Genomic DNA, 25,161 nt, shown 5'->3' on the forward strand with positions numbered 1-25,161 from the left:
CATAGTTGCATTCGTATCATAATACTGAATTCGTGTGACTGCTTATCCGCAACTTGCTTGCGGTGCGGCGACCTTCTGCATCTACGCCGTGGTGAATGACATGCGGTCCCCGGGTTAGGGGACCAGAAGGGGCATCGTCAACATCAGGGGAACGGGCCAAGGAAGGCGGACTATTCTGTGCAGTGTGGTCCTATGGGACGGATGGAATTTAGTCCAGCCATTTGGCTATCCCTACTGGTCTTTCCCACAGGTCAAATAATTTCAGGCCCGTGGTAATCTTACTGCAGTTGAAAATGTGGTTTAAGTCATGTGGTGCTACATCACATTTTGGACTGCGGTTATCAACATTGTCACAGATCCTACTCAAGTAAGAGTTTAGCAGGGGACAGTATCCAGTTCTCAGTTGTGCTAGTCGGATACGTGCAATTCGTGGCAGCGTTTGTTCCCCTTCTTCCATCTTTGGTGGAGGTGTACCTAGTTGCTTGATGTCTTCGTCAACTGAGTATGGACAATTTGCTCAAACGTATCGGTCGATACATTTGAGCAAATTTTTGTATTCTTTGCGATTTAATTGCTCGTTATTGTTTGTGTGTTGCTTCACGAGGTACCTATAACAATCATTTAGTGTCGGTCTCATGGGACGAAACTAGTTGAAGAGGTTGTTTCATGATCAGTACGACGGCTCTGACAACTGCCGGCTAGGAATTCCTCTGCTAACATTTCAGTGTGAGCTTTGACAGGCAGAATTTCACCCCCATTGTGTAAGTCATTGCTGTCAGTCATTTTTAAACAGCCAGTAATTGTGCAAAGAGCAATGTTTCGTTTTGTTACTGTTATGCTACTGCATAATCCGAGCAAAATGAGGACCGCCTGAGCAGCGTCAGTTTCAAGAAAGTTGACACGCTCTACTTCAACGTGACGCCAGTAAAGCCAAGGAGCCCGACAAGATCAGGAACGCCCTTCTCAGGAACCTATACAAGTAACTGCCAAGGTATCTTCATCTGGTTTTCCAGGTAACGCCCTTCTGAAGAACCTATAGAACTCACAGCCAAGGTCTCTTCGTCTGCTTTTCTACGTACTCACTTGCAAAACTGAAGTTCTTTCAAATTGATAAATCAGCGAGATTGTCCCAATTTTCATGGACGGAGACAAGCAGGATGTTTTTAGCTGCAGCGCCATTACCTTTAAGCCGTTTCCAAAATCACTCAAAGAGTTATTTTTCGACAAACTAACTCAAATTTCCCACTCAAAAATTGACACGAGCACATCATGGTTTCGGACCCAAGAGGTCATCGATCAATATTATAGAATATCTACATGAGGCATTCATGTGACTTGTGAGTCCAACAGTTCATGAGTCCAACAGTTCATTTTCAGCACCTTCCACATAGAATTGCAGAAGACATTCCACAGAATATTGCATGAATTAAAGAAAAGCTGGCAAATGTTGGCACTGAAAGTCTAGTAGCTCCACTCTCGGGCTGCTTCTTCCACAAACGCTCTACCATCCAGTGTCATGTCTAAATCTTCCGGATATGCAGATCATTATAAAATAGTTGGAACAAATCACGTAACACTCAACATTGATATCTGTATAATCTGGCGGTGGTGTGCAACGAAATTCATGTCACTTAACCTTGCCAAAAGCAAAGGTCTCTACTTCAAAGGCACTGACCAGGTCGTCTTGCCCAGGTACATTTTCGCGACAACAGATGTGACAAAAGACCTTGGTCTTCTGTTGTGATACGCTCCCCTGCACTCCATATGCAAAAAAACTGAAAGTGCTTTAAATGCAAACCAATTTTCAACTACGAGTGTTCTCAGGAAACCTGCAAAAGCTGATAATTCAATACTCTAGAGTATAAAACGAAAAGCAGTGTCCTGGTTTTTCTCGACAAGCAGCAGTCTCATTGCGCACGTAGAAAATCTGCAACTCGATATACGTCCTCTGTCTTTGTACCGAGAACTCCACGTAAGCCTGTTATTTGCAAAAAATACCGTCCGGAAAACTGACATAGACCGCCGAAGTTTTGTGATCGTTACCGACGTCCGCAACCGAAGGGGCCAAGTACCTTTATTTTTACTCCATTGCGCTTAAATAAATGCGATCCCTATTACTGGTTTAGTAGTAGTAGTACAAGCTTCGGGTTATTGCCCCTGGGGTGCCAATCCCAGTGTTTGTCAGTCTATTTCAGTTTGTCTTTTTCCAGATGTTACATGTTCCACATTTGCACATTATTCGACAGGTGCACTTGTTCAGTTGATTAAAACTTTTTGTGAAGTATCCCCAGCAGATGTTGGTTATTGTTTGCTTGTTGAATACTTCGCCGTAGTTTCTGTATACGCGGGAGACAATGTTGTAAAGGTGCTTTGTTCGATGGAAGAAGTTTTCATCTACTTTTGCAAGTCTATTGTTCTTTATTTCAAATTCAATTCTGTATTCATTCCGATCTAGCGATATCAGAAGTAGCAAAACGTGCATCTCAGCATACATACTAAGTGGTAGCAGTTTGAGCTTTAAAAGGCGTTCCTTGTATTCTGATACTTGTCCATTGACAATCCACTTTGTCGCTTTTATCTGAAGTGATTCGAATTTCGATAGATTTGTCTTGCTGGCATACCACGCTTGCGAGCAGTACGTAAGGATTGGGACAACATAACCTGTGTAGGCGTGTAGCTTTGTTGAGATGCTGCTTTTGTTTGATATGTTACGCTTTATCTGGAAAAACGCACCAGTTGCTTTTTGGATCCGGATTTCACAATTTTCTGTCCAGTTGAGATTTGAGGAGATGAGGAGCCCTAGGTCTCTCTGTACTGGGGCTTCTTTCAGGTCAGTTTTGTTTAGACTTGCTGAAAGCTGACCTTTTAGATTCAGTAGCTTGCATTTTGAGGCATTAACCTCCATTTGGTTTTCCCTGCACATTTCGATGTGGGTGGTTCCAGCTTCCAATTCCGTTTGGCTCTGTGCGATCATTTTAAAGTCATCTGCAGAGCCCTAGTTTTCTATTTCAGGTTTCATGTTGGGTAGATCATTAATAAAAATCAAGAACAGTAGGGGTCCGAGGATGGATCCTTGGGGCACACCACTCGTGACATCCAGGTAATGGGAGCAATCATCATTTATTTCGAGCCCGTCATCCGGCCAATCTGTTGCATGATCATTTTAAATACGATATTCTATATGACCCGAATTACCAAACCCGAATATTGGAAAACGATTCTTTAAAATCAGGTAAAACGAATCAGACCCATGCACTTGGTGGAATTTGTGTGACTGCAACACCTGTAGAGACCAAAAGAAATTCAAATCTTGTCACTGAAATATATTGAACGTTAACTTGCTGTTTTTATGCGGACACTTGGATTAGTAATCCTAAAATTTTTATTACTATTCAAAATTTTAGCTTACTATTGAGATTTTCATGTAACTTCTCCACATGTGATCTGCTTAATACTCATTTTACCCAGAACAAAGAATTTGGCACGAAAGAAGTCCGAATTGCTGAATTGAACAATGGAAGTTGACAACTTCAATCATCATAACATGGAGGTTCCCGAATTCAAGAACTGTACAACCAAGTTACCAATATTTTGTTACTCTTTTAACTGCTTTTAGCGCACGGGAAAGTCATTTAAATACCATTAGCGCTATTTACTAATTTGTTTGAGCACTAAAAATCCTCGCATATAAGTACTTGGAGACTGCTGTTGGGTGATCGGCAACTAAGGAATCAGTTACGCGTTGTTACCCTCTGATCTGAAGGATATAATCCTATATTAAAACATACCTGAGTCTGAAGGTCCATCCAATCTGATCTCTTCATGGATCTTTCATGAAAACAGGCGTCCATTCCTCTCTTGATCTTCTCCCATGTCTCGGACAGCACCATTTGATTAGCCCGCGGGTTACTGCCAGGCCTCATACTTGGTTCTGAAATAAAACATTAGCATGGTCTTCATTGAAAGATATCTGTCATTGCCCAGTGGCGAATAACAGATTTATTCTCAATTATTCCCCAATACCATTTAAAGCTTTTCAGTTGGTTCTACAAAAAAAATCAAAACTGGCCATTTCCTATTGATTTCTCTACAACTTGTAATTAATGTTAGTGTAATTATTTTTTATAGATATAAAATTCTGGTAACAAGCGCTAAAAGAAAACTTATGGTCAAAAATTCCATGGATCTCCACTATGTGACACTAATTATACTGCCAAGAATCTCGAACGCATCGTATTCGCACTTGACAGATTTTGTGTGGCTTTTATCTTCTGACGCACAGATCAATTTTCAAATGAACAATATATTTTCTTCAATGCAAAAACGATGCTAAATTTAAGATAAATTAAGCAGTACTAAAAAAATGTCACAAAAATTGGTTCCTAATGTTTGGTTGACGATATTTTTGAGCTTAGAGCAGGGGCTGAGGGATCTACCAGGAGATGCTTATTATAACAATGTTTCGAAAGAGGAGGCCGGATTGACGAGGGTTTGATGAGGGTATGAGATTAGGACGTTTTTCACATTCTATAGTAATAATGTAAACTTTCGAGCATCTGCTCGTGCAGGATTGCAGTTCTTACAATGATACAAAAAATACGAACGGGATTTGACATCCGAGTATCGACTTTCTACATAACTACAGAACAGTTCAAATCATAAAACTCTGTCAAATAGTTCAGGTCCTATATTGCTGATTTTTCTGATTAGATTAAGCAAATTTCATTTTCTTTGCAACAAGTAAATTAAAATTATAAAACCATATGCTTAAATATACTTGAAGCAAAAAATACTTCATTATTACTACTAATTATCCAAACATAAACATCAATCAATTTTCTTGGAGAATCACTATAAAATTTTCTTTCAATGGTTTTCTTCCAAAAGATAAGAAGAACTTTAAAATTCAAAGAAATTTTTCAAAGTTATCATAGCAAGAAATCATTCAGCGTTTTCTTAAAAGCGTTTTCATTTTTTGCCAAGCGGAGCCACTGTGGTAACTCATTCCATTTTTGTACACATTGACGAACAATCAAATTCATTCCAAAGTTGGTTTTCCGGTCTTGCTATATCATAAGGAATTTTGATTATAGACATTTTTGCTATTATTAGCTCAGGTGGCAGGACCTTTGCCTGATTTAGCAGATCTCTGGATTTGTCATACTTTGTGCGTAGAAAAACCTTTAAACCCCAATTAATCTGTCGATTGAGGCGTTTGGGCAGATAAATTTTGTAAAGAGATAGCCGAAAACGATTTGTGCAAGCACAAGTGATTTAAAACAAAGAATGCGCGCTTTCAGGGTAATTTAATGTCTTGTTGGGTATATTGATCTGTGAGTGTCACACGAATATAAAAAAGATGTACTAAAAACCATGGGTTTCAAGGTTAAAGATTTAGTTTAAAACTTGATTTGTTACCTGATTTATGGCCGACACAAGGTTGAGAGGTGTCAGAAAAGAAATAGACATATGGTTAGGCAAAAATCGAGGCTTCCATCGAAATCAACGAAACTGACATATCTTTGTTGTTTTGGTTAATTTACAACAATGGTAGAACCGATATTTGGTACCGACCAAAACCAGGATCAAATTCATTCATTAAACACCAAACTCAACGTCAGAGCTAACCATTCTATTAAATCTCAGTCCATTTAAACCAAATTTTCTTCACAATAATCTACTTAACGATTTAACTTCTAACTTGGAATTGAAAGTACCACGCTCAATTAGCCCCAGACACAGAGTATTGCGCACGGGCGGCTACTATTGTGGCGACAGAGTTTAAAAGTAAATAGAAAACCACCACCCTATAATAATGAGCGTTGCAATGATTTCTAAAAGAAAACTATTTTTGTTGTTTGAAAACCATTTTTCGACACGATTCTGCCGTCTTTACATCACGACTCGAAATAGGAACTTTGAACTGGTGTCGGGAATCAACAAGGAGCACTGCCATCTTCCAACTTTCAAGTGAGTACTCCCTAAACTTTCGAATATCGTAAATTGGTTCGTATATATTTTTTCGATTATAAAATAGCATTCAAAATCAAATGAAATTGAATTCGACATAATTTGACTAAGATACACCATTGAACAAGAAAAAAATAAAAAAAAACAATGTTAATAAGATTGAAAAGCTTCTGTGATAGAGTGTCAAAAGTAGTTCGGTTTTCGAACTTAATTATTGAAATAATTGGAAAAACAGCAGCTTTTAAATAAAACACTGATGGCGCGGCACTCCTCAAAAACGCTGTCACTGGAGCCTTTTACGGGTTCAAATGATTTTGAAAGTTATGTTACACAGTTTGAGTTCTCGTCACAACTTCAGATGTGGTAAAGAAAGGAAATAGTAAACGGCGCCGAAACCGAAATTGATGAACGGCCGCATTATTTTGCGTTAAGGCTACGAAAGTTGGCTATTGATTTCTATCGTACACTTTCGGAGGACAGTAGGAAGAGCTATGATGAGACCGTAAAAACTTTCAGACAACATTACAATGAGAAACCTGTAATTTTTCGGGGGAGGCTAGCTAGGAGATTCCAGCAGCCGGGTGAAAAAATAACAGATTTTCTCAGTGATTTGCAAATTTTAGCCTTGAAAGCATACCCTCAGGTGTCTAATGAGATAAGAGAACATCTCATTTTGAGGGGATTCCTCGAAGGCATAGAAAATAGTCAGGTGGGATTCGACCTGAGAAAGAAATTTGGTGACGCGGATATGACTTTAGACAAAGCTTTAGAAAGAGCACTACATTTTTAAGCCGTCACCAGTATTGAGGAGGAGGAGACTGAGCCGCGGGTTACTGCATACAGTCAAATGAAAACACTCAACTAGTTAATTCGACTAAAGATTTAGTGCGAGCACTGCAGACTAACCAATCTAACAGGCAGATAATCAAAATTTTTCATCGCAAAGAGAGAGGCCAAAAAAGTTTTTGCGCGGAAATGAGCGTATTTCAAGAGAAACCCGAAATAGAAATAGAAACTATAGTAGCTATAACAGAAGCAGCGCTGATAATAGACGAACCAATTGCAACAGTAGAGCGCGATCGCCAACAATAGGAGGCGAGAACAGAAGCCGAGATTGGTCGCACGAGAGTTGTGCCGAGCAGTCATAGATAGCGGTGAGTTTTGAGAGAAAAAAGGTTGCCGTTGCGGTCAGCGAAATCATGCATCTAACTAATGCAAGAATTGTTTTGAATATGGGAGTCCAAATCCTTTCAAACGAAATTGCCCGTATTTAAGCGAGAATTAGCTGAAGATGGCAGGGCTTCAATTTCAGCTAGCTACGTAAAAACTTTGCGCGGCTGAAACAGCCCAGTGGAGGCCCTGTTTGCCAAAAATAATGATTGAATAATGAGTGTGCAATAAAAATATAATAGCTGCCAACAATGAACAAATGCCTGTAAAATTTTTAACAGCTATTCAGGTTCAGAAATTTTCATCTGGAATAACAGTTGAGTTTCCATTCACCAAAATTGAGATAACGCTTTTTTTATTGAGCATGGAATTCTTATATTATTTTGACTGTATTTTAAACCCAGAAAAAAAGAATTCTTTTGCGAGATAATTGGGAAAGCATTAAAATTGTCCCGATCACAATGAAGTAATAAGAATCTGTTTTTAATTGCTGCTGAGGATCACGAATTACTTTGTCGCTGCACAGGTTTCCTTAATGGAAAATTATCGATGAAGAAGGTAACATAACACAGCAAACAGATATTATAGTCGAACCCATGAATGAATTTGAAAACAAATCGCAGTTGTTCATAGCGAGATCGCTGAATGACATGATTGATAATGTCGTATGATTTTGATTTCTGAATGCTACATTAGAACCAAAGAAAGTTCATAAAGTGCGAGAATCGCATGTGCAAAAAATTTCAAGAATGCAACCAAATGACCCTGACAAAAACAGATGAATAAGAGATGAATTTGATTTTGAGAAGCATGTAAACTCAAGTTCAATGAGCTTGTCTTGTGAGGAATTTGCAAAAGTTAGGTAACTTTGCACAAAATATGAAGTAATATTTTCGCTAAACTTATATGATATGGGATTTTGCAACCGATATTATCATAAACTAAAATAAAAAAAAGGATGCTGTGCCATTCAGACGTATATACAGCAGCATGAGCTTTGAGAAAAGAAAAGCCATGAAAAATATTGTTGAAGACTTGGAACGAGACGTTTTAGTCAAACCAACTGATTCTGACTAGGCGCACCATCATTATTTGTACCAAAAAAGGATGGAACCTATTGCTTGCTTGTAGACTATCGTGGTCTGAACAAACAAATAAAAAAAATATGCTGGACTTTACCAAAAATTAATGAGGTTATTGATTCACTGGAGGAAAACATGTACTTCTCGAACATAGATCTCTTGTCGAGATACTTTCAGATGGCGATCGAGGAAGAGAGTCAGAATTTAACAGCTTCTATAACGCCTCTAGGCCTGAATAAGTGGTAAAGACTCCCTATGGGACTAGCGTCTGTTCCGGGGCTTTTCAAAACCTAATGGAGTTAATTTTTGCTGGCCTCTCTCACGAAATGGAATTAGTGTATCTGCATGACGTTGTCGTTTTCTGAAGAGATTTTGACGAACATCTGAAACGATTAGAACTGGTTTTCCAACGTTTAGCGGAGAATGGATTAAAGATTAAGGGATCAGAATGCATTTTTTTCCAAAAACTTGTCAGTTTCTTGGGGCACATTATATCCGAGAGTGGAGTCCATGTCGACCCAGAGAAACTAAGAGCAGTAGAAAGAATGAAATATTCATCATCCTTGAAGGAAGTCAGTGCCTTTCTAGGCCTTTTGGGCTATTATCGGAAATTTATTCCGGATTTCGGAAAAACAGCAGAAACTCTTTACAGTATACTGAATCAGTCAAATAAATTTGAATGGAGTACAGAGTGGGAAAAAGCGGTAAATGAGTTAAAAAAGCTTTTGGACGCCCCAGTTTTAGGATATTCAAACGATAGGGATCCGTGTACATTAACTACGGATGCTTCGTTGAGATGAATTGCAGCAATTCTTAAACAAAAGCAAGGAACGGAGGATAGAGTTACTGCATATGCTAGCAAAACTCTGAATAAAAGACAGCGAGATTATTCAACCACTAGGCGGGAATTATTTGAAATCGTTCATTTTACTCAACAATTTAAAAACTCTTTACTAGGTCAGCACTATTTAATTATAACAGACCACCGGGCTCTTGTCTGGATATAGAGTTTTAAACAATCAAGCGGTATGGTTGCAAGATGGATAGAGAAACTTGGGCAATTTAACTTGGTCATCAATCATAGAACAGGCAAAAAACCCACACGCTGACTGTTTATCGCGCATAAACACAGAACACGATGAATAAACAGCTTTTGTTAACGCTATTGCGATTGACGCAGAGCAAGACAATACCGATTATGGTAGTCGAGGTTGGCAGTTAGACAAACTGCAGAGAGTAAAACTGCGAGATTTTCAGCAAAATGACAAACTAACCAAAGATGTATAATACTGAGTACTAAACAAAAAAAGACCGGAACTACGGCAAATGAAAAATGGAGCATCAATAAAGTTATTGAAATACTGTGTTCATTATACAAATCCTTGTCTCATAGACGGAATTTTGTAACATATACACCAAACGAAACCAAACTTTTTACCAAAGACTCTTTACCAAATGCTTGTACCATGGGAGAGAGTGTCTAACGTTCTCGAGCTGTTGCATGACTCTCCTAGCGCAGGTCACTTTGGGATTGAGAAAACATACCAAAGGTCTTGAGAAAGGTTTTACTGGCCGTGCATGAGAAGGGACGTAAGAAATTGGATGGAAAGCTGTTACGTATGCCTAAAAAAGATAAGCAGAAACATCGGCATTCACTCACAAAATCGAAAGTTAGTCATCCGTTTTGGCAAGTATTTCTTGATATAATGGGTCCACTTCCCAAAACTCAGGAAAACAAGTACATTATGCCCACTGGTGATCAATTCAGTAAGTGGTAGGAAGCCGTAGCTTTACCCAATCATGAGGCAAAAACCGTGTCACGAAGGTTTGTTGAACACTGGATAGTGAGAATCGGCTGTCCAGACAATATACACAGTGACCAAGGGTTGAACTTTTATCAAAGTTATTTCGTAGTCTTTGCAGTGAACTAGGAATTCAGTGGACATCAACAACGTCCTTCCACCCACAAGGGAACGCGATGATTAAAAAAACAAATTGGACAAAAGAAGAATGTCTCTCCAAATACATAGCCCCATATAAATATCATTGGACCAAATTTCTAAGTTTAGCGATGATGACCTGCCGATGATCAATCCATAGTGTAACAAATTACAGCCCAGCGTATGTGGTACTGGGTTTTCCACTGTCGCTACCTATAGACTGCATCTATAGCATACAACATACCGCAACATATGCAACACCAAGTGTCTATGTTTTCACAATGAAACAGAAACTACAGGAAACGCATCAGTTGATGCGAGAATATATGGATGTCAAACAAGAGCACCAGAAGACCTATTATGATCGCAGTAAGTATGGGCCCAGCTATAAAGTTGGCGAAGAAGTGTTAGTTTCCAAACCAACGGTTAAAAAGGAGAAACAAGAAAATTTACTTCTTTCTATAGAGGACCATACATAACAGTTGAAAGTTTAAATTGAGAATTTTAAGCTGAGGATGCTAACGATTCACTAAATGCTACAAATGACACGTCTGAGAATGAAGCTAAAGCATCAGAGCAAGAAACCTCTAAAGGACAGGAGAAGGCAAAAAATGTTGCCAAGGGAGGAGGTGCAACTTCATCAAAACCTACAGAGTACACTGGAAAAAAATCAGCAGGAACGAAAATTCGAAAAACTGAAAAAAGCCACAGGAGTCTAGTAGTAAAACAAAAAGTACTGACAAAAAGATTAATAGTGATCCCAAGGCACCAAAAGAGGCTACAAGGTCTAGCAGCCGATTAAAATCGATGCCTGAGAAATTCAAGAATTACTTTACTGAGCAAGATGAAGAGTACTTTAGCAGTCAGGAAACTGATGATTTTTTTGAGGAAAATCCAGAACGAAATAATGGAATCGAAAAGAAAGGCGAGTTCGTCCGGCGCAACGTGTGATGGAGTATCACTATGTTTGTATCTGGAATTGCTAGCTATTTTTGCTTCTCGATCACATTGTATCAAGTAATACGATTATGATTTTGACAAAATCGTATCAGCAAAGATCTATTCTCTAGATCACAGTAAAAAATGTGATAACAAAATTCGAGTTGCGAAAACAAAAGAAGAAGGTGATTTGATATATGCTGAGGTTCAACCTGGGATAAAAGTAAATTTTTGCATGTATGAAGCGGTATATACAGTGTCGGCACTTTAAAAAGCAACGTATATGACAATGTTGTTTTTCTCACAGAAAATTCAAGACTACTTAAATCAATATAACCAATAAATGAGGGAGTTTGTAGGAATATTTGCGAGAAAAAAAATTGCCATACCAAATTTTGGACATAAGACCTTTAAAGTCAACAGGTCGGTAACTGAAAAATTTTTACGACAGGCCAGCGAAACCAATTATGTCAACGCTGAAGAAATTCAATTGTGAGATATATCAGTGGTTGATGAATAGTAACTTGAATGTAAGTGACGGAAACTCGCATCGCATCCTTTTCTCTGCATCAGACGTAAAATAGAGTCCAATTGCTCGAACAATTCGACATAATAGTAAAGGAATTATCAGTCGGGAAGCATTCCAATATTCGGATGGAAAATAGATTCTTAAAAAGTTTGATCACTGGAACGACCAGTTCCAACAACAATTCATTCTAACAAACGAAATAACAATTTTTCGGAACTTAATAAACAATTTTTAAACAATTTATACATTTGGTTGAAAGCGAAGGACATTGCTGTGTCAGTCTTAACAGTCTACCTCATTTTTCAATTTGTGAAAAATTTTCCTTAATTGTTCATCTGTTTAGGATTAGTTAATAATGGAGCGTCTTGGCGACAACTATTGCAGAGCCTTGACTACATAACGGGAAACGTATGTATAATCAATTACTCAAATTAATAAACGAACGCCGAGAACAAAAGAAAAAATTTGAAGAAAAAGAGTCTTTAAAAGAGTCAATTGTTTAAAAAAAAGAAAAAAAGAAAGAAAAAGGAAAATAGGTTCTCTTGAGTTCAAGAGCAAAAAAATGAAGGAACGTCTCGAGTTCGAGATCAAAATATTGTCTTCAGTTCAAGACCAAAAAAGGAAGAAAGGGCAACGTCTCGAGTTCAAGACCAAAAAAAACGTCTTGAGTTCGAGAACAATAAAAAATGTCTTGAACGGGAACGTCTTAAGTGCGAGACCAAAACTAGAAAGGAATCTTGACTACATAACGGGAACACGTATGTATAATCAATTACTCAAATTAATAATTGAACGCCGAGAACAAAAGAAAATATTTGAAGAAAAAGAGTCCTTAAAAGAGTCAATTGTTTAAAAAAAAATTAAAAAAAAAGAAAGAAAAGGGAAAATAAGTTGTCTTGAGGTCAAGAGCAACAAAAGGAAGGAACGTCTCGAGTTCGAGACCAAAAAAAGTTGTCTTGAGTTCAAGACCAAAAAAGGAAGAAAGGGCAACGTCTCGAGTTCAAGACCAAAAAAATCAATTTGAGTTCGAGAACAGTAAAAAATGTCTTGAACGGGAACGTCTTAAGTGCGAGACCAAAACTAGAAAGGAATCTTGACTACATAACGGGAACACGTATGTATAATCAATTACTCAAATTAATAAATGAACGCCGAGAACAAAAGAAAATATTTGAAGAAAAAGAGTCCTTAAAAGAGTCAATTGTTTAAAAAAAAATTAAAAAAAAGAAAGAAAAGGGAGAAAATAAGCTGTCTTGAGGTCAAGAGCAACAAAAGAAAGGAACGTCTCGAGTTCGAGACCAAAAAAACTTGTCTTGAGTTCAAGACCAAAAAAGGAAGAAAGGGCAACATGTCGAGTTCGAGACCAAAAAAATGGTCGTGAGTTTGAGAACAGAAAAAAATGTCTTGAACGGGAACGTCTTAAGTGCGAGACCAAAAAAAAGAAAGGAAAAAAAGCAAAATTTTGAGTTCAAGATTGAAAATATTCAGAAATTTTGGAAGCAAAAATTGTTTGTTATACAATATAGCGGGTAACGAGATTCCACAGATTGGCTAATATGTGTACTACATGCCAGAATTGTGGAAAGTTATTTCTGAGATCTCCCCAGGAGTGTATCGAGTGGAATCGTGTTTGGCGCGGACTCGGAAAGTATCTACACTAGAACATCTGGCAACAGACAATATTCGGTCGCATGCTCTGCAGATTGAAGTGGAACTGCAAAACCAGTGCTTACAGTTAGAGAAGTTGAAGAGTACTCCCTCTTCACTTCAAAAAGACCTCGTCGAGCTACGACTGGAACTGGATAACTGATGCAACAAGACCAAAGAGGCAACAAAAGAAATTTTGTGCAAATGGAGCGTCGAGTGTGAGGAGTTACGAGAGAACTTAAAGGCAGCAGCAGTCAGAAATGCTGAAAAGGAGCAATCCATTGAGGTATTGAAGCAAGAGTTGGTCGATTTGAAAGCCAAAGCTCCTAAAAAGGGCTAAGCGGTCAAGAACATGGAGAAAAGGAATGACCAATTGAGGTCAGAGCTTGAGCAGCTGGAAAACTTCAATCAGTATTTGGCCGACGAATGCCGAAAAAAAGATTCTCTCATTGATCGACAAAAGATTACTCTTAGAAACGAAAAAACTAGAATAAAGGCTACAGAGAAATGTGTATCCGAGAATTGAAACAAAAAAATTATGATCCGGCCTGCAACGCTATAGGTGATTTTGTCGGAAAACAGTTCTGCTTCAAAAGATCAAATCAAGAAACACTATCACAAAATGAGCCTGTTGACACACCTTGATGCTGGTGGAGACGAAAAATTCTTAAGGACTATCAGCCAGGAACTTTAAATTCTGACAAATGATGCGGCACGGGAAGCGTACAACATATTTGGACATGACGAGGCAGAAAAAATTATGAACAGCCAAAATTGATAATTAAACTCTCCATACGAAACTACAAACTTTTTGTATAGTAAGAGCTTCACATAACAAGATCTGTGAACGAAAATAATGATTAATTTTGACTGAGTGGTGCACTCTATTCTTGTTACGAGGGGCCATTGAGAGTGTCACACGCATATAAAATGATGTACTAAGAACCTTGGGTTTCAAGGTTAAAGATTTAGTTTAAAAGTTGAGTTATTACCTGATTTATGATTGACACAAGATTGGTAGGTATCAGAAAATAAAATAGACCTGTGATTAGACAAAACTCGGACTTCGAGCGAAATAAACGACACTGACATAGTTTGTTGACTTGGTTAATTTACCACGATGATAGAAATAATTTTGGGTACCGAACAAAGAGATGATTAAATTCATCCATTGAACACCAAACTTACCATCAGAGCTAACCACTCTATTAAATCTTAGTCTATTTAAAACAACTTTTCTTCACCATAAACTACTTAACAATTTAACATCTAACTTCGCATTTTAACCAAGTACCACGCTCAAATAGCCTAAGACATATAGTATTGTGCACGGGCGGCTACTATAGATCTTATAGCATAATCCACGCTCTTCGAGAAAGGAACTCAAGTCGAAAGAGCAGGATCTGTGTTATATGTTCATAAACGTGCCAAGATGGCAGCAACAATAACTAATCTTCCTTTTTGCACAGAAGAAGTTCCCGTGTTAGTAGAGGGTCAGAATTCTTCTTCTATAAGATATATGGATCCTATTAAAACAATTTTGTATCATAATTATACAACCGCTGCATTCAACCCGCTGTACCCAAATGTTGTCAAATTAGAAACGGCAGTTTCCAACAATATGGAGAAACGCTGAAGAAATTCAATTTTGAGATATATCATTGGTTGATGAATAGTAACTTAAATGTAAGTGACGGAAACTTGCATCGCAGCCTTTTCTCTGAATCAGACGTAAAATAGAGTCCAATTGCTCGAACAATTCGACATAATAGTAAATGAATTATCAGTCGGGAAGCATTCCGAGATTCGGATGGAAAATAGATTCATAAAAATTTTGTTCACTGGAACGACCAGTTCCAACAACAATTCAATCTAACAACTGAAATAACAATTTTTTGGAATTGAATAAACAATTATTAAACAATTTATACATTTCGTTGAAAGCGAAGGATATTGCTGTGTCATTCTTAACTGTCTACATCATTTTTCAATTTGTGAAAAACTTTCCTAAATTGTTCATCTGTTTAGGATTAGTTAAAAATGGAGCGTCTTGGCGACAACTATTGCAGAGCCTTGACTACATAACGGGAAACGTATGTATAATCAATTACTCAAATTAAAAAACGAACGCCGAGAACAAAAAAAAATATTTGGAGAAAAAGAGTCTTTAAAAGGGTCAATTGTTTAAAAAAAGAAAAAAAGAAAGAAAAGGGAAAATAGGTTTTCTTAAGGTCAAGAGCAAAAAAATGAAGGAACGTCTCGAGTTCGAGATCAAAATATTGTCTTCAGTTCAAGACCAAAAAAGGAAGAAAGGGCAACGTCTCGAGTTCAAGACCAAAAAAATCGTCTTGAGTTCGAGAACAGTAAAAAGTGTCTTGAACGGGAACGTCTTAAGTGCGAGACCAAAAAAAGAAAGGAAAAAAGGAAAAATTTTGAGTTCAAGACTGAAAATATTCAGAAACTTTGGAAGCAAAAAGTGTTTGTTATACAATATAGCGGGTAACGAGATTCCACAGTTTGGTTAATATGTGTACTACATGCCAGAATTGTGGAAAGTTATTTCCGAGATCTCCCCAGGACTGTATCGAGTGGAATCATGTTTGGCGCGGACTCGGAAAGTATCTACACTAGAACATCTGGCAACAGACAATATTCGGTCGCATGCTCTGCAGATTGAAGTGGACCTGCAAAACCAGTGCTTACAGTTAGAGAAGTTGAAGAGTACTCCCTCTTCACTTCAAAAAGACCTCGTCGAGCTACGACAGGAACTGGATAACTGATGCAACAAGACCAAAGAGGCAACAAAAGAAACTTTGTGCAAATGGAGCGCCGAGTGTGAGGAGTTACGAGAGAACTTAAAGGCAGCAACAGTCAGAAATGCTGAAAAGGAGCAATCCATTGAGGTATTGAAGCAAGAGTTGGTCGATTTTAAAGCCAAAGCTGCTAAGAAGGGCGAAGCGATCAAGAACATGGAGAAAGGGAATGACCAATTGAAGTCAGAGCTTGAGCAGCTGGAACACTTCAATAAGTATTTGGCCGACGAATGCCGAAAAAGGGATTCTCTCATTGATCGACAAAAGATTACTCTTAGAAACGAAAAAACTAGAATAAAGGCTACAGAGAAATGTGTATCCGAGATTTGGAACAAAAAAATTATGATCCGGCCTGCAACGCTATAGGAGATTTTGTCGGAAAATAATTCTCCTTCAAAAGATCAAATCAAGAAACACTATCACAAAATGAGCCTGTTGACACACCTTGATGCTGGTGGAGACGAAGAATTCTTAAAGACTATCAGCCAGGAACTTTAAATTCTGACAAATGATGCGGCACGGGAAGCGTACAACATATTTGGACATGACGAGGCAGAAAAAATTATGAACAGCCAAAATTGATAATTAAACTGTCCAAATGAATCTACAAACTTTTAGTATAGTAAGAGCGTCACATAACAAGATCTGTGTACCAAAATAATGATTAATTTTGACTGAGTGGTGCACTCTATTCTTGTTAAGAGGGGCCATTGAGAGTGTCACACGTATATAAAAAGATGTACTAAGAACCTTGGGTCTCAAGGTTGAAGATTTAGTATAAAACTTGACTTATTACCTGATCTATGACTGACACAAGACTGATGGGTGTCAGAAAAGAAAATAGACCTGTGATTAGACACAGCTCGGACTTCGAGCGAATTAAACAAAACTGACATAGCTTTGTTGACTTGGTTAATTTACCACGATGACAGAACTAATATTATGTGCCGAACAAAGAGATGATTAAATTCATCCATTGAACACCAAACTTACCATAAGAGCTAACTACTCTATTAAATCTTAGTCTATTTAAAACAACTTTTCTTCACCATAAACTACTTACGATTTAACTTCTAACTTCGCATTTTAACCAATTACCACGCTCAACTAGCCAAAGACATATAGTATTGCGCACGGGCGGCCACTATAGATCTTATAGCATGATCCATCTTTTTCTTTAGGTTTTATCAAGCTGCTCATCGAAATTAAGAGATTATTTCGGTTTTGTTCGTAAGTTATTTTATCCATCTCAACCTATTCTCCTGTTTTTTGTAAAATTTGTTTGAATTTTCCGCGCAAGCTACTTTTTTTTCCAAAAGAGACAAAACCGGTGTCTCCTTTGAAGTGAATTTTTTTCTCTGTTGTGTTTAGTCAAGATGAAAAATATATAAACATATAAAACAAAATTGAGTTGTCCTAAAACACTTCCCTGTGGCACACCGCAGTCCTTAATCTCAAAATCAGACAACATCTCATTAAAATTTAATTTTTTGTCTGCAGTTGGCAAGGTTTGCCAACCGCAGAAAAAAACCGCAATTTTGTCGCCGGAATGGATGGTTAGTTGCATGGGAAAAATTGAACTGTATACACTTCATACTTTTAAGAAAAATGATATCCGCAACTTAAAAAAAGAATTTGCAAGACCTTTACAAATAGCAACTGTTTCCTTGCTATTTTCTTATTTAGAAAAAAAAACTCTGTAAAACATCTGTAATACCGTATCGATTTTTGACTATTTTTCTGAAACCTTAATTGCATTTTTTATAAACTTATTCTTTTTAATGAAATTCGTCAACTGTGTCAGAAGTAGGTGCTCAAAAACTTTTGCAAACTCGGAGTTAGAGAAGTTGGTCAATAGCTTCTGCTATCCAATTTGTCATCTTTTTCGAAATTTGGTGTTACATATGCTAGTTTCTTTTTACTTGGGAAACTTTGACATGGTTTTCAAATTTTGAAAAACAAAGTGGTACATGTGGAACCGGAATGTTCTCAACTCTTTAAACTAAAGTATATAGCTTCTTTTTGAGAACCTCCTTGCGGGCGAAGGTTTCAGCCGCCTCGTCTGTTGTAGGGGAAGATCGGTCGCAGTATCGTTAGTAATATCAGTTAAATGATAGGTTTAGTCTTGCAGTTCGACAGAGTTCGTGATCAAGGTCACAGTTTGTTATACATATGGTTGTCCACACCTCCGGGATAATTTGCTTATGATGTGGTTCCAGGTCCCCATTAGTTATGACTGACCGGGCGTGCTCCTTGTATTCCACTTTGTCGTCAATTTTAATACTAAACTGTTTGGTCCTTTGTTGAATTTTTCAGATTTCACCTTCCACAGCTGCTACTTTATGACTGTTGGTGAGCAACTCAAGAGCATTTGCCGTTTACGGCCATTTTCTGTTTGCAGCAATGGTTCTCAATGTCACGAAAGGCATTGTTGAGCTGCGCGTCTAGAACTTCAATTGTCTTTGCTTCTTTTAGTATCGAACAGTCATCCGGAAGTTTGAAGTGTGATTTCCAGTCTTTCAAGGAAACGGCGATGTACAAGATGATTAACACACGGGAGAGTAAGCTGCCATGTGTTAATCCAGTCTTAATTTCAATTCCAAAGTGTCATGTTTCTAGATTTGTATGTAATGAATTTGTTTTTTTAAAACATTTTGCAAGACGGCAAATAGTTTTCCAACCACTCCCTTCGCTTTCAACTTATACGCCATTCTTTTTATGCAAACGCTATCCAACGGTTTTTTCATGTTGACGTTTAGTAGGGCTGAGAAAAATGTAGTAGTGCGAAAAATTTTTTCTATCAGAACTTTGATATGATGAATTGTCTTTATTGTATTATTCTTGAATCGGAAGCCTTGATGGGTAGCGTTTATGCAATTGTTTGCTTCGAGCCAATTCCTCAACGTGTGTTCAATTATTCTCTCAAAATTTTACCAGTATGACTGCTGATAGACAGAAGACTGAAGCTAGAGCAATGAAGGTAAGATGTTTTGTTCACATTTCTGATGAACGATATCCTTGCTTTCCTCCAGGGTCTATTCGATTTCTGAAAACTTTTAATGTGAAGCTGCAGACGCCAGCTCTTGAAATTGAGGACGAGATTCTCGAAAATTCTTAGATGGAAATCGTCATTGCCCATTGAGGAGCATTTAGTGCCGTTTAGAATAGCTGTCTCAGTTTCGTTTTCTCCGATATCATCATCAAGCAAGGCCTGTTGTAGGCATTCTTGAAGTTTTTGCACGTTTTCATTTATCATGTTGAAATGGTTGTCCTCATAATATTAAATGTTGGTTCTGGTGTTCACTCGTCCCAAAAAAATTCCTTCTGAACTCCATTGAATGTTTTCAGTTGCAGTGATTATTTCTTCGTTCTGGTTGCTAACTGGTCCAAACACTTTCTGGCTGATGACCAAAGAATTTATTGAAGGAGTGTTCAGAATTTTTACTACGTTAGTGACCAAGATCTTCTAGTTTGCTGCTTTGTTTCTTAACGAATTCTGGAAACTTTTTCTCTTTTTCTATAGCGCTATCATTTTTAGAAGAGGAATTGTGCTTAAATGCTTTACGTACGTTCCCTAATTCCGTTGCTCACTTCTGTGAGTAGCTTATTCCAGAACGGTTTCTCCTGTGTGCAAAGTTTCTTTGTAAGTGTATGTTCTCCTATTGCAGTCTGGATAGCCTCCTTGATGGTGACCCGGGTAAGGGGAACGTTTGCCCTTGAACTGAACTGTACAATATCTCGAGTGTCTGTGACCAATTTTCAGAATTGCCTTTTGCAAACCATGGTTTTGTAATTATCTGGGCGCGATCGACGTGTCAGTGTAGTATAACAATTACTCGGACATGTCCCACCAAAGGAGCACATGTGAATAGTTCCGTTTCACCATTGGTGTCAAAAATATGTTTTTGAGTTGCTGATTGTGCCTCGAAGAAAGCACAGGTCGATCATACTCTTGCAGCTTTTGGAGAGAATGTGGATGGTTCATCGTTGAGGATCGTTACTAGATGGTTGAGGTTATCATATAAATTTTCCGGAGTGAATTGTACTTCGAGTTTTTCCAGGACCAATCTCGAGCATTGAAACCCCCTAGAAAGATGATGCATTCAAGTCTATTTTTGTTTGCATAGTCGAATGGTTTTTTCTTTAGTTAACCAACTTCTGCTTGTGATCATTGGATTGTGGTCGAGTGTAGGCAGTCAACACCAGTAGCATGGTATTGTCCAAGAGCATAGTTATCCAAAGAGAAAAGTGTTTGAGTTCTAGCTCCGTTATACGGGCATGTAAAACTGATTTACCAATCAGCATCGCAACTCCAAGGCCCAGAAAACAGGATTCTGTGAACTAATTTTCAAGGTAGTTGATGTCTTGGGCTTTCTGGTATCCTTCAGTGCAACTATTTTTGATTTGTTATTAAAGGTTTTATCTTTTAACGGCAGTTTTTGAGTGATTACTTATTCACACGTGTTGCTCTGCTTGATCGAGGAATCACCCATTTTTTGTATGCTTTGTTTCTGCAGTTCTGTTTACGGATCTACACTTCGAGATTGAGACAATGTCACAGAGTCTTTGATGATAATAGAGCAGTCTTCAGAGTTTAAAGGATGCACTTTGTGACGGTTTGAGCTTTTTGTTGATCTTAATTTGCTCGGGCAGTCTTTAATACTGTGTTCTTAACAGCAGTATCTGCAGGATTAATGGATTTGCAGGAGCAATCGATTTGCAGTTCACATTGGCATGCCCAAGTTTTGTTATTCAAAGCATCGTATAAATTTGAGGCTTTGTTTTTCAACTCGTATGGGTCGTTAGAAGATAGAGTCGATGATGAAACCTGAAGTCAGCGCCTCCTCTGTTTGTGCAGTAGTTGGGGAAAAATAGCTTGATATTGGAGAGGGCAATGCCCCCTTTATTGACAAATCTGATAGTTTTCATTTCAGCGCAGTTTGGTGCCTAATTTTGTTCAATTTCATTCTCTTCGATAGTTGGTACCCTGTGGATCAGTACCGCTTTATTAGGTGCTTTGACTAAATTTCGGGCCTGGATATTTTATCCCAAGCACTCTGTTTTCCAGTTGTGATAGACAGTTGGAAACTCTACCTGAATGTTTGCTCTTGCCGTATTGAATGCGTAGAGCACATTTTTAATAGAGAATGTTATACAAATTCTCGAAATGTTGATCGGGATGTTATTCGCATAATTAGCAGTGTGTGCAACTATTACTATTTTATCTGGATCACGAAGCGGTTAGGTGACTTTACAGGAAATAAGCTGCTTTTCTGGTGCTACCGATAATACAGATCGCAGTGATTCTACGTATAAGGTTTTTCGATGTTTGGGTATATACTTTTTTATTTCGGTGATGAATTCTTGCATTTTAATTATATTTTCAATGAATCGGTCTGGAGTTGCTGGGTATTTTTGATGATCATTGATTCAACATGTCGAAGTTCCTTGTCGAGATTCCGTTGTTGCTGCTTTATTTCATATGTGTTGCAGAACCAGTGGACTGTTCTGTGTTTTGTGAGGACTTTGATGTCTGCAGTGTCTATCTCAGCACAGTTGCTGTCCCATCAAAGGCTGCATCCACTGCATCCAATGACTTTCATGTTTTTTTTTCAGACATTAAGATCCAAGACGCTTTAACTTCACCCATTCTATAAAATATACAAACAATTGATTTTTCGGTCAAACGGTGTAAAAACAAACAATTTGACATAAAAAATTTTGAAGAAAACATTACTGCACTCTGCCGCTTAAATCAAGTTCTGAGCTGAATGGTTAGATTCCAGTAAAGTTTCAAAAACTACGGTCAAAAAATATCTACAATGTTCCAGCTGTTTGTGAAAAAACGAATTGTTGAGATAGGTAATCGACCTATGATCTTGGTAAACAATTTTTTTTTCGTCCGTCTAAAAATATGATAATACGCACTTGGAAGCTACAAGTTGCTTTTGAATGCTAGCTTTTGATTGATGATGCATTCGCAAAAAAGCGAATACGAGCGTATTTCATTTCGTTGTTGAATACATTAAATAATTTTGTTGATTCTCAAATCCCACAAGTTTTTATATTTAGACCGGAAAAACTTTGTTTCCAATCCCCACTTTAATTGCCGAGAAAGCAAAGAGATTAAACTGTTCTTAACTTTTACATAAATAGCGCCGAATAATCTAAATACGATAGCACAATCGACTTGAAAAGAGTTTCCAAAAACTTTGTTTGGAGTTGAATCGTTATTGATTTAATGGTTATAATTACAGCCATTTTTGCAGACTTTTTAGACTTTGAAATTCAAACTGAAATTTAATATCAATTATTTAGCCAAGATACTTGCATTTATTTTTAATAACAGTTTTATTGTCAACTAAAAAAAAATTTGCATTCTTTGGGTTTAAATCTACACTTGATTTAAATTTGATAAACCCTTTTTTCTGTTCGTTCAAGTTTACTTCATGATTTTTAAATAAGAGCTAAGTTTGTTAAGTCTCTCCGATCATGCGAAGAGTCTTATTTCACCTAAAGAAAATAAGACTCAATCCTTTGCATAATGTATCATTTTTGCTTCATAGTTTTTGAGGTCGTTAGCGTATAAATTAAAAAGTAGTGGACCAATTAACGTTCCTTGATGCACGCCTTGTTTCAAATAGTGCAAACTAAATTGAAATTTTTTGACGCTTTCTCGCTGATACCTATTAGTTAAATAATTTCGCCCAAAGAATAAAACTCACTTTTTTCAGTTTTTGAAGACGGCTTTTATGAGAAATAGTTTCAAAAAGTTTTGATAAGTCTAATAAAGCCGCACGTATTGCATTTTTTCATCAGTTTTTTAATCAACTGGGTCAGTAAAAGTAAGACATCGCTAGTTAAAGTTTATTCTAATTCCGAACTGTACAATCCTCTTAATGTTCTGATTCAGAAGATAATCTAATAAATGTTTATGTATTTTTTTCACAAAAACGTTGGAAAATGCGTCAGTGACTGCTATGCGTCCTATTTATAAGAACATAGCGGTCAGGTTGTTTAATAGAAGCGTAATATTAGCAACCTTCAACTGGCTGGCAAAAATTTGTGCTGTATGCTTTCGTTAAGTAAGTAAGCAAAATGTGGAGCAATTACACACATTGCATCTTTGGTTGAACATTGAGGAACTGTTCATAATCCAAAAATTTGTTTTTGGAGAACACACCAACTTCAATGTTTTGAAACACAAACGTTTCGCAATTAGGTGTAGTCATTGCAAGAAGAGATGTTTTTGCTCTGGTAAAGTGACCAAAGTCATTAAAGGAGAAAATTAAAAATTCTGCTAATTCATACTTGTCTGAATTCATTTCGATGAAACAGTTCTTCAAAGTGGTAATTTTATTAGAGACTTGTAAGTAGCTTCTCATTTTGTTGATAAATTTTTGTTTGTTTATTATAAAGTGTAGTTATTAAAAAGCGTTTTTCATTTGAATGTCCTGCTTCTATTTACAATTCTGGAAAAATTCTCGTTAGATTTTAAGTAATTAGACCAGTTATTGTCAGTATTATATCTCCAGAAAACATCAATTTTTCTCTGATGCTTTTTGGAAGCCAACAAGCACTCAAAATTGAACCTTTCGCCTTCCCAACTGCTTAATGTTTTCTTGTTCCTAATGAATTTTTTTCGCGGATGCATCTTGTCTAGTTTAATATGTATGATAACGATAAATATTTGAAGTTTATCTACATGACTGACACAGAAACAAACAAATTATGCCATTCTTGCGAAGCTAAAAATTAATTAAATTTTCGTTGCACGCTAGCTTTTTTGTGAGAAGCCCATATCTTTTGAGATCTTTGTTTTTGATTTTGTGTTATTTTTGTTCCTTCACATTATAGCCCCCATGAAAATATATTCCGCCATTATGGTATTTTTTATCATAATTGGGGGAAAGAAAATCAGGACAATTGAAATTTTCGTGCTTTTACGTAGCTTCATACTCTGGCTCCACGGCGAAGGCTCCATGCGGAGGCGCCCAGCAGTAAAAGCGTCAACGGAAACCATTTTAGTGGAGGGAAGGCTGTTTTCCTAAATATTTATTCCTGATTCTGATTCCAAATCCCTACACATTATACTTTGGTTACTAATTATTATATCTTTTTTGACTATATTTCTGAGGCTTGTCACTTTCTCTCTTTTTCGCTTCTGAGGCTTTAAGTTTTGACTATTGTTAGCATTTATAAATATTCCTAGGAGTTGACTTAGTGCCACCAATAGACCGAATGCACACTTAGGGGTGTGATATATACAATAGATAATTTGTGCAATATGTACTAAATTGATGACCTCCACAATTTTAGAATGATTGTGTGAGACTTATAATCAATCACCTCCGTTTAGTTGTGCCTCCGACTATAAAGTCATTTATTCAAAACTGTTCACACATCCCATTTTATTAACCTTAGTAATCCCATTTTCTGATAATCTCTTCTTGAATTGAGCTGCTTATCAAAACCACTTGTTTTGAACCAAGATAATCTGTTAGTGGATTTGAGTCAGCTTTCCTAGCTAAACCCCGAATTTGAAATCGCAACAGAATGCCACATAAACTTTAATAGTTGCAATCTCAAGTGGATAATTGAAGAAAGAAATCGCACCGAGACCCCAATCTGTTAATTCTAAGCAACAATCGCTACTCGAATACGCGCCTAAAGGATTGAGATGTCACATGGCGCAGTCAGCATCTAAGAAACGCGCTCTACTTGTGATTGAACCGTTCTGGAGCGACCGACTGTAGAACCATCATTATGATGGGAAAGATGTACGGTCTTTATAAATTTGGCCATACTAACAAAAAAGAGTATCTCAATTGACATTTTACGAAAATTTCCCCCTGAAAAAGTCTCCCTTCCGCCCAAGCCAATTTGTGAAAAGATGTGGGCAAAAACACGGCCCAGAGTGAACAAGTTCAACGAATACCGAACTAGCAACTCAATAACGCGTGGTTTAACAAATGTCATAAAATCGAAGCAGCCGGGTTTATCTGTGGCGATAGGCCCTGGCAACTTTGCGATAGCAATATCAGCTCGCTTAAATATTTCATTTTAGGCAA

General features: G+C 37.3%; 1 protein-coding gene across 1 annotated transcript in view; it reads right to left on the bottom strand.

Moving 5' to 3' along the window:
- Positions 1-3,931, bottom strand: part of LOC142337758 (cullin-1-like) — a 64,257-nt gene extending 60,326 nt beyond the window's left edge. The window contains exon 1 of the mRNA XM_075387254.1: positions 3,789-3,931. Coding sequence (XP_075243369.1) covers positions 3,789-3,923 — 135 coding nt within the window. The 5' untranslated portion in view covers positions 3,924-3,931. The remainder of the gene's footprint in view (positions 1-3,788) is intronic.
- Positions 3,932-25,161: the final 21,230 nt, after the last annotated feature.

Source organism: Convolutriloba macropyga, chromosome 4 (assembly GCF_964194025.1).
Source record: "Convolutriloba macropyga chromosome 4, txConMacr16.3, whole genome shotgun sequence".
NCBI classification, from domain to species: domain Eukaryota; kingdom Metazoa; phylum Xenacoelomorpha; order Acoela; family Convolutidae; genus Convolutriloba; species Convolutriloba macropyga.